We start from the raw sequence: 13,940 nt of genomic DNA on the forward strand, positions 1-13,940 counted from the left end.
ACTCTGCCCTCTTCTGGGTACCCCCCCATGATAACAGGACTTTGGCAGAGATATGGTGGGGGAGGGGCTGGAGTCAAAGCCTTATCTCCTTTCCTTCCTTCCTATCCCCCTTCTGCAGGGAAGTCTGATATCCATGTGCTCTAGAAACAGTTATGGGCACAGAGAAGTTTCAAAGAGACTTGAAAATAAAATAAAAAATAAAAAGAGGCTTGAAACTGCAAGGCAGATAGCTAGGCTGAGAGCTGTTGTTATTTTCACCCTGGAAAGGAGGAAAGGAAAGGGAGAGTGAGCACAGCGAGGTCCTGGGGAACAGGCTGGTTCTGGAGTGTTTTGAGTCTTGCTGCTAACCTACAGCCTTTCTTACCTCTTCTGTCAGGCCTGGATCTCCCTTCATTCCCTAATGTTGTTGAAAGCAGGGTCACAGGAGGAGAAGACTGCCTGGGGAATAATTGTCTGTTTCCTCACCTTTTAGGGAACAGAGTATCCTTTCCTTTCTCTTTCTGATGTAGGCTGTCCTTGCTTATTTCCCTTTTCTCAAGCACAGCCAGGCAACTTGAGGTCCAAGCATGGCATGATTGTTTTGAGTGCGTATCTGTGAATTTCCCATTGTGGATATGGGGTGTAAGAGACTAAGGGTGACCTGAGGGGGCCTGATTTTTTGGAGTACTGCGGTGTCTAAATGCAAGATACACTGTTCTGAGTGTGTGATAGTATCCATATGTGAGACCATGACTGTTTTGTGTGAAGGAGTCTGTGTGTGACTGTGACTGCAATGTGTGTGCACACACACAAGCATGTGTGAGGCAGTGGCAGTGGTGTCCACGTGGGAGGCTGTGATGTATGGCCATGATGGTAGACTCTGAATGCCAGTGTAAATGAGAGGCGGCCTGGGTGTGTCTGCAAAGCTCTGGCTGTGTATATATGGAGATGGGGGGCTGTGGGGAGCCCCACAGGGTGGCAGCAAGAGGCTAAGTATGTGCTCCATCTAGGGGTGAAGTGAGCATTGAATCCTGTGTGACCCTGAATCACTGGTGTGTGTGTGAGCATGTGTGTGCGCATACTTGTGCCTGTGTTTACCCATCAGGAACAGATTGCTGTGGCTTCCCCACTGTGCAGGAAGGGAGGAAGGGGGAGGAAGGATGGCTTGCTCTTGCCCAGCAGACCAGAAGGTTCCTCAGAAGCAGCATGCATGGTGCATATGCATGTTAGGGGGGGACAGAGAGAGCAGAACAGAGAGACAGTCCAAGCTTCTGTGCCCTCAGCTCAACTCTGATTCTTTTGTTCTTTTTATTACAAGCCCATGCTTCATATACACTGCAACACCTAGTGTGTGTGTGTGTGTGTGTGTGTGTGTGTGTGTGTATGTGTGTGTGCAGGCTTGCATGCATGGGCCTCCACTTGTGTTTTCAAGGGTGTGACTGTACCATAGCAGTGATGGGGCCAGGATTAGGGTACAGTAGGAGATGCTGAGGCAAGTGGGTCTTTGGATCAGACTCCAAGTATAGAAAACCATTCTGTCCATCTTCTGTCTCCCAGAAAGGTTTTTTGCAACCTCCTTCCTGCCCACCCCACACCTGGGATGGATTCTTTCCTGCCCCTCTCTGCAGGAATCTCATTCTTGGTCTGCCCACCCCCACCTCTCATGGAGTCCTTTCTGCTGTCCAACCTCCTGCTATAGCAGTCTATCCCTCCAAGAAGAGCAGCAGCCTTCTTCCCTCATACTTAATCGGACTTAAAGGGCCTTTGGGAGAATAGGTCCTCCTGATTCTTCTAGAAGCCAGAAGAGAGTCTGGACTGGGGTTGAGGGATAGAGTATTTGGCACTGGTGCCTCAGGTTCTGTGAAACTGTCCAGAACCCATGTGCCCAAAGGGAGGATATGACTTTATCTGCCCTTTCCTGCTTCCCATTCAAGAGGCAGGAAGCTGGACCAGATGACTTCTGAGGAAGAAAGCCGAGGCCTGCTGCACCTAGAAGGCTGCTGAGCAAAGGCTTATGTGTATGTGCATATACAATCCCGTGCCTGGGTCACCACAGCTTGCAGGGCCCCAAAGGGGCTTTCACATGTGGGCACAGGCTGGTGGGACAGATTCCCATCTTCCTAGGACACCTCCCAGCTGCCCATCCAAGTCCATCCAGGGAGGGCCCAAAAGACTCCCCCCAACACGCCCGCACACACGTGCAGCAGGGCATGCACATGCTGATCTCAGGGTCCCTGCGGTGCAAGAGGCTGGGGGGTGGGGGTTTGAGCACTCAGAGTCCAAGCTGCTGCCAAAATCCATCGGAATCTTGTTGTCCCCCCCATCTCCGGCTGTGGAGGTCACAACAGCAGGTGCGGATACCCCCCCAAATCACTCATGTTGGGCCGCCTCCTTTTCCACAAACTCAGCCAGCGGCTGGAGCTGGGGGACAGCTCCCCCTGCCTTCCTCCTGGCCCCCCTCCCATTGGTGCTCACTTTATCCTGTCCCCTTCTAAGAAATAGGAGGGGGAAATGCTTTTGTGGGGTTCTTTCTCCTGAGAACCCGACTTTTGCTCTTGGAGAGTATAGGGATGAGGTAGCCCAGGAGGAGGAAAGGGTTGCATAACCCAGGCATAGCTTCTGGGTCCTGTGTCACTTGAGGCACCAAGAGCTGAGAAGAGGAACAAGTCTGGATTCCAGAGAGGAGGAAAAGAGAAAGATCCTGAGACAAGAGACTCAGAGAGACAGAAAGGCTCTGAGACACTTCAGGGGATGGGAGCCTGCCCCCAGCCAGCACAACCGCAGCCCAGGAGCTGGCCCCTGACCTGGGCCAGCCCCTTCCTTGGTGGGGGCCTACTGGGCCAGCTGCCAGGGGCCAGCCTCCCCCCTTGGCCTGGCCCCCCACCCCTCTAGCCTCTGGACGGCTCAGGCCTCTGCCCCCGCCCCCACCGCCCACGCTGTCCAGGCTGCCTAGGCCTGGTGGGATCTGGGGGCCTCCCGGCCTCAGCCCCTCCTCCCCCTCCTGGAGCTTCCCAGCCGCCCTGACTGTCTCTCCCAGGCTTCTCCTCAGCCAGGCCAGTGCTCTTCCTCCCTGGCCATCTTGTCATTGTCCCCATCTTCCCCCACTTTGTTGGTTTCTTTCTCCATCTCTGGGTGTATATGTCTTCTTTTCTTCCCTCCAGCCTAATTCCTCTGCGACTTTGAGGCCTGCAGAGTTCCCCAGGCATTTCAATCAGTAATGGGTAGGATAGGTTGCTGTGAAGAGAAGGGAAAGAGATGAGGCCCCGGGGGCAAATAGTGCCCATTCTGCCTCACTCTGTGGGATTTGGAAGTCTAATGTTGCTGAGGGGGGACTGGAAGTTGTGATGTTACTCTGGCACTGCACCAGATGAGACACCCCTATCAGGCGAATATCCTTGACCCCGCCATCCCAGACTGGCAGTGAGGGGGTGATCCTGGCTGGTGACCTTCAGATCTCAGTTCTCCTTGGATATGGACCTGTAATCCTGCTTTGAGGTCACTGGGTGAGGCTGCTCTGCTCATTCATTGTCTAGATCAGATTGAGCCTCTCTGACCATCATGCAGCCTCCCCTCCAGATCTCAGAACACACTATTGTTAGTAACACTCAAACACAATGGGAGCTGAGAAGCAGTCTTCAGTGCCCATAACCCCTAACGTCACCCTGGTTGTGGCAGGGATTTTCCAGGGCTGGCCTTGGGTAACCTACAGTACTGGCAATGATAGTGCAATAATAAACAGAGGCTTTGCAAAACTCTCAACTCTCTGTTGCAGGTTCTGCCTTAAGCTGAAGGAGGTAAGGTGGGGGAACAGGGGAATAGGAACATTCCTGGACTTGATAAGGGGGGTTTTGGATCCTGAATCCTAAGTTAGATTCCAAAACTGGATAACTGAGGTCCATCACCTGAAGCCAGTCGCTGTATCTGTTAGTGATGGTGACTGTCATCCTCCCTGGGTACCAGTATTACTGTGGACTGGTGTCATTTTGTGAGTCACTGAGGCTATCAACATCCCTGTCATTGTGCTACTGTGACTATTGGTATTACTCTATGTGACTGTCAGTCTCATTACATCTTTGATTCTGAGGTTACTGTCTCTGTGACTATGTCAGCCTCAACAGGTGTCCTTGCCTTGATGTTGGAGTCATTGTAAATAGCTTTCATTAACTACATCATGGTGCCTGTTGACATCTTGTGTGTCATTGTCAGCAGATGTATTGTGTCATGTTCACTGGGTATTGATATCACTGTGTAATGGTGTATTTGTGTCACAGTGGGACAGTTGCAATACATTGGAGTCCCAGATCTGGGTATATCTGGAGTGTGTGTGTGTGTGTGTGTGTGTGTGTGTGTAATGAAACAACCCAGGGACCTTGTATTGAGACAAGTGCTTGGACCCTTGTGCTTCTGGGCACTAGGCTTCTTTCCTGCTAGTGGGATGCTCATTCCCTTCTTATTATGGGGCTGACCTCTTCAAGGGACTTACAGAGAACTTGGGTCAGTTTGCATACTCCTTTCTGGGGTTCAGTGGCATTTATCATCCAGACCTATCCCAGGGTCATGGGGTGTGGGCTTGGAAAATTCCTGGGGAACATTCTCTTTACCCTGGGATGGGAGCCTGAGGTAAGCCAAGGCAGGGCAGTGATATGTTTTTGATGCCTCCAGTCTTAGCCTCCCTACCTGGGCACTAGATACAGCTGGGACTTTGAGGAAATAGTAAGTGGTCTGGGGCTTTCTGGATTGACAGAGGCAAGAGCAAGGGCAGGATTTCAGTTCACTTTTGGGTCCTGGGCCCTGGGCTTCTAGATCCCTAGTGGGAATCCCTCCTTCCCCAGGAGGGCCCTGCTATTTTGCCTGATACCAGCTCTTACTACTGCACTGTCACCCTCCTCCCTCCCACCAGAAGAGTTGGGCAGACTCCCCAAGATGCTCAGGTATGGGCACAGAGACCCTTTAGATCTGTCTCTCCCTCTACCTTGGACATCTCCCTTGAGCTGTATCTTTCCTGAGTCTCTCTCTCCCTCTGGGTCTCTACTCAGCAGGCTGCCTCTCTCTCTGTCCCTCCACTTCTCCTCCCTGGGTCTTTCCTTTCTCTGGGTGCCTCAACCCTGCAGTGTCTGTCTTGGTACCCTGCCCCCACTCTCTGCAGTGCTAGCTCTCTCTCAGCAGCGCCTGTCTCCCGTGGCTGCAGCCCCGTTGGCCCAGGGCCCGGCCCTTACAGTAACTCATCGGGCCGATGGAGGCGACTTTGATGAAGAAGCCACCCCTCCCCCTGAGGGGGCCTGAGCATTTGTGTGTGTGCACATGCTCATGGGGGTATATGCTGGTGTGCAGGCCTGGACATCTCCCCCCTCCTACCTGACTGGGACCCAGAAGGAGCTAGGAGCAGAGGCCATCCTTGCCCTTCTTCCTCTGAAATTCATGCCTTGGTTCCTGCTCTCATGTGGTAGGCAGGGGACCTGGCACTGAGATGGAAGATCTTCCTGGCTGTGAGTAAAAAAGTACTGACAGATGGCAGAGATGGAGGGGCAAGTCTGAGGGCTACCAGCAAGGGCTGATTTGGGGAGCCAGGTAGGCTTCCAGCTTCTGTCTCTTTTTCTGTAGTACCGAGTCTGAAATTTAGACATTCTTGGGTTTGTTGCCTAGTTTGCTGCTATGTGTCTCTAGTCTTTATCTTAACTTCTCAAGCCTGAGGAGTAGCCTAAGATGGGGTGTGGCTGAGGGTCAGAAGGAACCAGGCCAAGTAGTGGCTAAGGCCCTAGGAGTTAGTGGGAAGGGAAGTACCAGGGAGGGGCAGTCAGAGGACCTGTGGCTGTGGCCAAACAGACAAAGAAGAGGACTTCCCTGGGGAGTAGCAAAGGACAAGCAGGAACCCTCTTCCATAAAGGAGCCCCAGGAAACCAGATTCTCTCCGTCTACTTCCACCCCATCTGTTATAGACTGCTACCCACCGTTGTCTCCCCTCTGTGATATCCATGCCTGTGCCGTTTCTGGCAGTTTCTCTGGGTGTATCTGGCAGTATGTCTCTTGTCAGTTTCCCTACACGTGTGTCTGGCTGTCACTCCAGCAATATTTCTAACAGTGTCTCTGGCTGTGTCCCTGACAGTGTCTCTGGCAAGGTGTCTGACTATGTGTCTGACAGTGTCCTTGGCAGTGTTTTTAGTGGTGTGAATACTTCCTCACTGAGCATCTAGCTGTGGATCTGGCTCTTTGTCTAGGTGTTTGTCTGGGTGTATGTCTGGGTGTGTCTATCAGTTTCTGTGGTATTTATGTGCCTGTGTGTCAGACTACTTCCCTGGTACTGACTGTGAAAGTTTCTGTAGCTCTCTGGCTGTGTGACTGGTGGGATCTCTGCCTATGCCCCTTGCTCTTCCTCTGGAAGTTTGTATGCATGGGTCTGGCTGAGTCTGTTAGTGTTTGCGGGAGCTCCTTTGGTTATAGGTGTTCTCGTTTCTATCTTCCTTTGTTTGATGGTTTCTCCTATAGTCTCTATTTTTTTTTTATTTTTTTTATTTGTGTGTGTGTGTGTGTGTGTGTGTGTGTGGCCAGCTCAGCCCACCAGGGGGCGGGGCTGGCTGGCATGTGGTGCTGGGGGATTGAACCGCGGTCCCTGTGTTTTGCTAAGCTTGTTTAGGGTAGGTGCTTTAGACCACTGAGCCATCTCACCAGCCCCTCCTACAGTCTCTAGTATGCTCTCCTGTTGGAGTTCTCTGTGGTTGTTTGGGCAGTGTCTTTGGGTAGTGTTTTTGCTGTGAAGTTTCTATGTTGTCTGTATCTCTGACAGTAGCCCTGGCTGAGTGGTAGTGCCCCTCAGTATCTCTCTCCTGGTCTCTGATTCTCTGTGGTCATATTTGGGGTTCTGTTCTGCAGGAAATAGTTATATCTGTGCCCTAGATGTGAATGTATATGCTGGAGTTGGGAGTGGGAACAGCTGGACCCATCCCAGAAAGCAGGTGAGGGCCTTGGATCTTCCCTGGCTTCTGGAGACATGTTTTTGGGGTTTTTTTTGGTTTGGTTTTTGAGAGGACTGGGGATTGAACTCAGACCCTTGCACTTGCCAGGGAAGCGCTTAGTCTACTGAGCCATCTCCCTGGTCCCTGGAGACATGGTGTTTTTTTGTTTTATTTTTTTTTGGTGGAACGGGGGATTGAACTCAGATCCTGGCGTTTGCCCATCAAGCGCTTATCCTACTGAGCCATCTCCCCGGCCCCTGGAGACATGTTTTGAGTGTATTTTTGTATGCCTAGATGGGTACATGCAGACATACGTACCTGTGCTGGAATGGAGGTCCAAGGCTCCTGGGGTCCCTGACAAGGACTTACATGTAAACCTTCCTTGTTTTCTCTTGATCACTGGTTTGTAGTAAAGCATAAGCCACATCTAACTAGGCTCATGTACTATTGCCCTGGTGACCTGCTGCCCTGAGTTTCCCAAAGCCCAGTGACTGGGCTCATGGCAGGGTGAGTAGGGACCAACAACAGATTCAAGGGGTTCCTGAGCATTTAGGTCTCAGGCTTTCTCCCCAGGAGCACAGCAGGAGGCCTTCCATTCAAGGCAATTTGGAGAAGTACAGACCTCCAATTAAGTTAAAACATTACCCTTTCAGTTTGTGATGTTTATAGCTAATTAGCCAACCTCACCAGTAACGTTATATATTTCTTTTTAGAAAAATAGCTCTGGCATTATCAATGTTCTATAACTCATCCACAGTTGCAGCCAGCAATCTTATCGAACAACAAACCACTGTAGGTTGCCTCCTACCATCGTAGAAAACCTTTGCCTGTAGATGCCAGTAACGTTGCTTTCTATTGCTTGACAGAGGTTCCTGAGCCCCATTAAGAAGTGCATTTGGGGTCAAGGTGCACTGGCCCCAGGGCTGGGATTCCCAGTCTTGCCTCAAAACAGGGAGGGGTTCCCAGGAGGTTACTTCCTGGGCTGATGCTGCCCTCTCCCCTACTTGTTTCTTCCAACAGATGGCTGCTCCTGTCCCGTGGGCCTGCTGTGCTGTGCTTGCTGCTGCTGCTGCGGTTGTTTACACCCAGAGACACAGTTCACAGGGTGAGTTTTCAGGGGAGGTGCCTGTTCCTTATTGGCATAGCTGCATACTAACACCACTCAGGAGTCACACAGGCACATGCTGGCATTGTTGCACATGAGCACCCTGAGGGGCAAGCAGTCATGTGACACTGATATGCAGGGTGACCCACTGATGTCTCATAGGCACATACCTTCACAGTCACACCTGGGTGGTCACATGCTGATTGTGTCTCTGGCTTGAAAAAAATCTGTCGCTCTTCCCATTAGGGAGAATATAGGATACAGAGGTGGGAAGAGAATTAGGAGTGGGGCTAGGGGTTGGATACCTGTACAGTACTGTATTTGGGTAAAAAGGGAGTTGTGGCAGTGCAGTTGGGGGAAGCACTGGTAAGAGGCAATGGAAAGACTGCTAGTCAGTATCTACCCTCAGCCTTATCCTAGAAGGAAGAGTGGGAGAGAGATGGTGATACAGGCAGGACAGGTGGGAGAGTCTGGTGCACTGAAGGGAACCAGTCAGTCAGCTGGAATGTTTGGAGTGGGAGGGGGTGCCAAGAGTCTGGGCTGTTGGCAGCCTCCTCCCCCTCCCCCCACCTATTTGTCCAGTGAGGGCTGAGTCCTTCCCACAGCCCACAGAACAAAGAGCTGCACCCCCTGCTGGGGAAATAAATGCCCCTCTACTTTGCCAGTCTCTCTCTGGCCTTTGAGGCAGCACCTCACATGTAAGTTCTGAACTTGAAACCTGTCTCCAGTGAGTCTCCTTAGGAGACTCCTCCCCCCTCCCCCATTGCTTAGGTCCTATCCTCACTGCACCTCAGCTGTGTTGCACAGAAATGGGGGCATCTCCAGAGCCCTGGTACAGAGCAGAACTGGTGGTTGAGCTCTGCCTCCTTCCCAGCTGTTCAGGAGGGTAATAGGTTTAAGATTCTGTGGACTCTGACTATGAGACCAACACAGTGAGGCCCAGAGAAAACTTGGCCACAGTGTCTGCGCAGGGCCTGCCAGTGTTCTCTACCTTTGTATGCAAAGGTCTCTACTTGTACATAAAGATGGCTGCACATGGCTGAGGCCTTGCCGCATCTCTGAGACTCTGTGAGACTTTTCTTGTGTAGGTAACTATACGTCCGTTTGAGGGGATTTCTGTGTATGGCTCGATCCTTGCTGTTTGTACCCTGTGTGTGATATTATCTGTGTGACTGTGCCCTTTTAGAGGCTATACTCTTGTGTTTGAGACTATATCTCTTGTGTAGTAGTACTGTATCTGTTTCTTTTTATGTGCCTGTTAAATTGCCTCCTTGTGTGAGAGACCTGCCTTCATCTGTACCTGTGCCTGGGGGTGACTGTGCCCTTTGTGTACAGGCCTATGGTCTTGTATCAGGTGTTACTATTCCCGAAGTGGGACAGTGTCTCTGTGTGACTGGACCTGTGTGTGACTGCAGCCCTGTGGATGCTTTCCTGTATGCACTGCTGCTTCTTTGTGGGCGACCGTTCTCACCCTGTGTATGTAGTGATGTGAGGTTGCTTAGGACGCCCGGGGGACTGTTTCCGGCATGTGGTCCCCATGTGAGCCTGTGTGTGCAGGTGTGAGGGAGCCGTCAGCTCTGTCCCTCCGTGTTCCCCATGTCCATGACCTCATCCTGTCTCTGTCTCTCGTCCTGGCTTCTAACAACCTTTTCACAGCTGATTCCTTTGGAGCATTTGTCACCGCGTCAGGGCCAAGAAACCCATCCTCCCCCTGCTGCTTGATTTAATTTCTGAAATGGACAGCACATCAGTAGGGGCACCCACAGGGCGGGAGGAAAACTGTCCAGAGACAAAGGATTAAATTATTGCCATCTTTGGTGCTGTGGCTTGGCCGTGTGTGTTGCAATTGTTGTGTTATTATAGCAGTTGTGACACTGTGTGATGGTCCTGTCACACTGCTCCTCCACCTCTGCATTATGTCCTGTCATTTTTCATCCCTGTCTGGCCCTTCCATCCTTGTTTTGTCATTGTTGTCCACTTGTTTTTCTTTCATGAGGGGACAAGGTGTGGTGGGAAAGTGCTACCCTGTTGCCACTATAGTTTTTATTTTGTTGGGTTACTGTTTCCTCATCTTGCAGCTATACTTGCCTCCCAGCACTGAAGGCCATACTGGGTCCATATGAATTCTGAGTTGCTCTAGGTCAGCATGAATGTGTTGCCCCTGCAAAGATGATGGCCACTCCCCCTCCCCAACGGTCAGTTTTCAGCCTCTTCCTCAGGCAGCTGGATACAAAGTCTCTGCTGGGGGGTGGTGTTTAGAGAGAGGGGCTTGGCATGTTTCCTGGACGCTCCAGGTTTTTGGAAGGGAGGCTAGAGGGGGGGCTCGGTGGCCGGAGCTGGTGGACTGGAGCGGGGGTTCAATGGCCTGAGTCTTGGACACTGGGCCTCTGGTCAGGGAGAGGCCCCTGCTCAGTCTCAAGTCCAGGCTCACAGCTGTGGCCTCCAAGGCCCCCAGCCACCGCCCTTCCGCCCCGTTCATCCTCTGTTTGGCTGGTCCCAGGCCCCACAGACGAGTGGTCAGGGCTGGCTGAGTTTCCTGCTTCCCTCTCCTCTGACAGGGACAGAGAGGCTCAGAGAGGGGCAAGACAGACAGGCAGTAAGAGAGAGACATACATAGAGAGACCCTGGAATAGGGGGGACAACAGAGGCAGCAGACAGGGACAGATGTTCCAGCACAGAGAAAAGCAGTCCTGAGGAGGGGGGTGCTGTAAGGGGGAGGGGTTGCTGGCAGGCCCGGGGGACCCTTGCCCCCCCTTCCCCAATGGTGTTAACAAGTCTAATTAAGAGGCCACTGGCCCAACTTAATTGGCTCGTTAACAGGAATTGCCTCTGAAAATCCCCCAACTCAGCAGGGCGGCTCTCTGGAGGGGAGATGTGAAGAGTGTTAACGAGGGATCCTATAGCCCCCTCACCCCCTCGCCGCTCCCTTCTCCCCTCTCAGCCTCACTCCACAGATCTGGCTGGAAAGAGGGAAGCATCTGTCCTTCCAGGCTCAGAGGGTAGCATGAGAAGCTGGAGTTAGGGGTGTCCCAAGATTCCAGCCTCACTGACTTTGCCCGACCCTCTCCTGTGGCTAACTGTGGATCAGCCTCTGACTCTGTCCTGCTCACCTGGCACTACCTCTGGACAGGTGCCTCTTTCCACCCTCCCATCTCCAGCCTCCTGGGTTCAGCCCATTGTGCCTGGGATGCCCGGGCTAGGGCTGGGGGTTGCTCTTGGTTCTGCCAGTCCCTTCCCAGGGGCAAGAGAGAGTCCCAGCCTTCCCACCACACTGCAGTTCTTGCCTCATGAAGTTGACAGCTTCCAGGAGTTTCCCAGGGTCCACTTCATGGTGCACCTTTTTCATTCCTGGCACTGTCTAAACCATGAGGACAAGCTGAAGTAGGGAGAGGGAAAAAGGCAGAAGAGAGATGGGGGAGAGATAGAGACAAGACAGAAAGACAAGGATGAGGCAGAGAAATAGACATTAGGAGGTAGAGATCAGAATCCAGGAATGGCACCTCTCAGTACCAGGTTGCTTGGGTGATGAGTGTCAGTGACAGGCTGGACCTGTTGATGGTAAGGAGGAAGGATCATGGGGGCTCAAGAAAACTGTAAATGCCCCAGGGCCTGGAGGTGGACAGGATTTTCACAGAGAACTGATGCTTCCCAGCACTGTGCAAACTCGATTGTCTCACTCTTTCTCTTTCACACATGCATAGTCACATGTACACACATGCACACAGAGCTTCTGTACTTGCTTACACACAGATGCAAATTTAGAAACCCTCACATACCTGCAAAAGAGTTCTGCATGCTTCTTCCTAAGACCATCTCATGGTCACAGCGCCTCTCCCTGGTCTCACTTACCTGTCTTCACAGGACCTCATTGATGTATATTCACCAGAGGGTGCTAGGCAGGGCTGTGACCTGTGAATTTTGCTGTGTCCTCTCCGCCCCCACAGAGGCACCCCATGTGCAGTACGAGCGGCTGGGCTCAGACGTGACACTGCCATGTGGGACAGCAAACTGGGATGCAGCTGTGACGTGGCGGGTGAATGGGACAGATCTGGCCCCTGACCTTCTTAATGGCTCTCAGCTGGTGCTCCATGGCCTGGAACTGGGCCACAGTGGTCTCTATGCCTGCTTTCACCGTGACTCCTGGCACCTGCACCACCAAGTCCTGCTACATGTAGGCTGTAAGTATTACCTCCACCACCTTATCTGATCTCCTACCTTCCATCAGGCCCAGACTTCAGACCAAGTCCTCTTCCAATGGGAGGGGTAGGGAAGGGGGAGGGCTACAGCCTGACTCTTGCCTTCTGATCCAATCCTACCCTGTTCCTCTAACCTCTGAGCCCAGTCTTGTCCAATAAATCCAGACCCTTAGACCTTACACTCAGGTATCCTACCTCTTAAAAGGTCTCTGTGGTCCTGAGATCCTGTCCCCTGGAACAGAACAGGCAACAGAGAGCTGGCAAGGTCTGGCCTGTGTGGGGCCTGAGTGGAAGTCATCATAGAGTTCCAGCTGAGCTCAAGTGGCTTCTCTGTCTGCTCTCAAAGGCTGGCTAGAGGTCTGAGGGAAAGGGATAAATGGCTATGCAGGTATAGGTAGCCCGCGGGGAGGACCCAAGGAAGCAAGCTTCTTGGCCTAGGGACCATGTGGGGACCCAGAAGTTACACTGAAACATCATCTGTTGTGTGGAGCTGAGCATGACTGACAGGCCTCAGAAGCTGGGAGGGACTGGGAGGCCACTTTGGGTGGGTGTAAATAAGAGAATGGAGCAAATAATTGTCTTGGAAGCTGGAGAGGATCTGAATCAGGTTCTTTTTTTTTTGTTTGTTTGTTTTTGTTTTTGTTTGCGGACCGGGGTTTAAACTCAGACCCTTGCACTTGTTAGGGAAGTGCTTATTCCACTGAGCCATCTCCCCAGCCTCTGAACCTGATTACTTTAGTGAAGAGAGGCAAGTGGGATAGGAAAAAGCCAGAGCAGGAAGGAAGCTGTCACTAGATACAGGAAAGATGATGAGGGCCTGGCACCAGGGTGTGGAGTTGGGGAAGCTGGGGTTGGGTTGGGTCTTCAGGGATTGCAGTTGAACATTACTCCTGAGCTATAACGTCCCATCCCAGGAATTAGTAATTGGTTGGAGGAGGCAAGAACAGGAGAGTAGGGAGTGGGAGGTAGCTGAAGGTACAATCACTGCAAACGGGAGGAATGGGAAAAAAAGACTATTCTGTTGGAACAGCATCTAGGTGTGGGTTTCCCTAGAATCAGATTATTAGGTAAGAATCATAGGCAGATAGTTTATTTAGCAGGTGATGGGAATACCACAAAGAAATGGTAAAGTGATACAGTAGAAATAAGCTCAGTTAGCAGTGAGTTACCAAGAGTTACCTCCTAGTGACTGGAGCATCACTGAGGGAACTCTAGGTAAGGATGCTGAACACACACTTCAGAGTCCTTCTGCCTGCAGGGCAAGGGAGCTGGGATCTTTATACACACACTCCTGCCATTATAAGTAGAGGGACGGTGGGGGGTGTTCCCTCAATTCCCCAGCATTTTTGATTTGATACCTCAACAAGTAAAAAGAGGCCTTGGTGGCCAGAGAAAGCTCTTAGGCAAATAACTGCAGAAGCTAGCAACGAGAAGTGTGGGCGAGGGATATGTGGCTTCACAGACATCTGCTTCAGACATGTAGGATAGTGGTACTCAGAGAACAACTGGAAGTTGGTGGCTGATGATCATTAAGACCAAGGGTATGGGGTTAAAGGGTCAAGGTCTGAGCTGGAGATGGAAATTTGGGGGGGTTGTCAATGTTAAGGCCACAAGAGAGAGTGAAATTTCCATAGGAAAGATTACAGGGTGAGAAGAGGACTCAGAATTCAGGGTCCACCAGATATAGGGGTTATTGGAGAGAAATGAACC

General features: G+C 51.7%; 1 protein-coding gene across 3 annotated transcripts in view; it reads left to right on the top strand.

The window, feature by feature from the left end:
- Cntfr (ciliary neurotrophic factor receptor) overlaps positions 1–13,940 on the top strand; it is a 38,383-nt gene that overhangs the window by 12,704 nt on the left and 11,739 nt on the right. For all 3 annotated transcript variants that reach the window (XM_004631900.2, XM_023715968.1, XM_023715967.1), the window contains 2 exons: positions 7,950–8,034; positions 11,979–12,212. In XM_004631900.2, the coding sequence (XP_004631957.1) occupies positions 7,950–8,034; positions 11,979–12,212 (319 nt within the window). The remainder of the gene's footprint in view (positions 1–7,949; positions 8,035–11,978; positions 12,213–13,940) is intronic.

This window comes from Octodon degus, unplaced genomic scaffold, assembly GCF_000260255.1.
Source record: "Octodon degus isolate 3935 unplaced genomic scaffold, OctDeg1.0 scaffold00045, whole genome shotgun sequence".
Taxonomy (NCBI): domain Eukaryota; kingdom Metazoa; phylum Chordata; class Mammalia; order Rodentia; family Octodontidae; genus Octodon; species Octodon degus.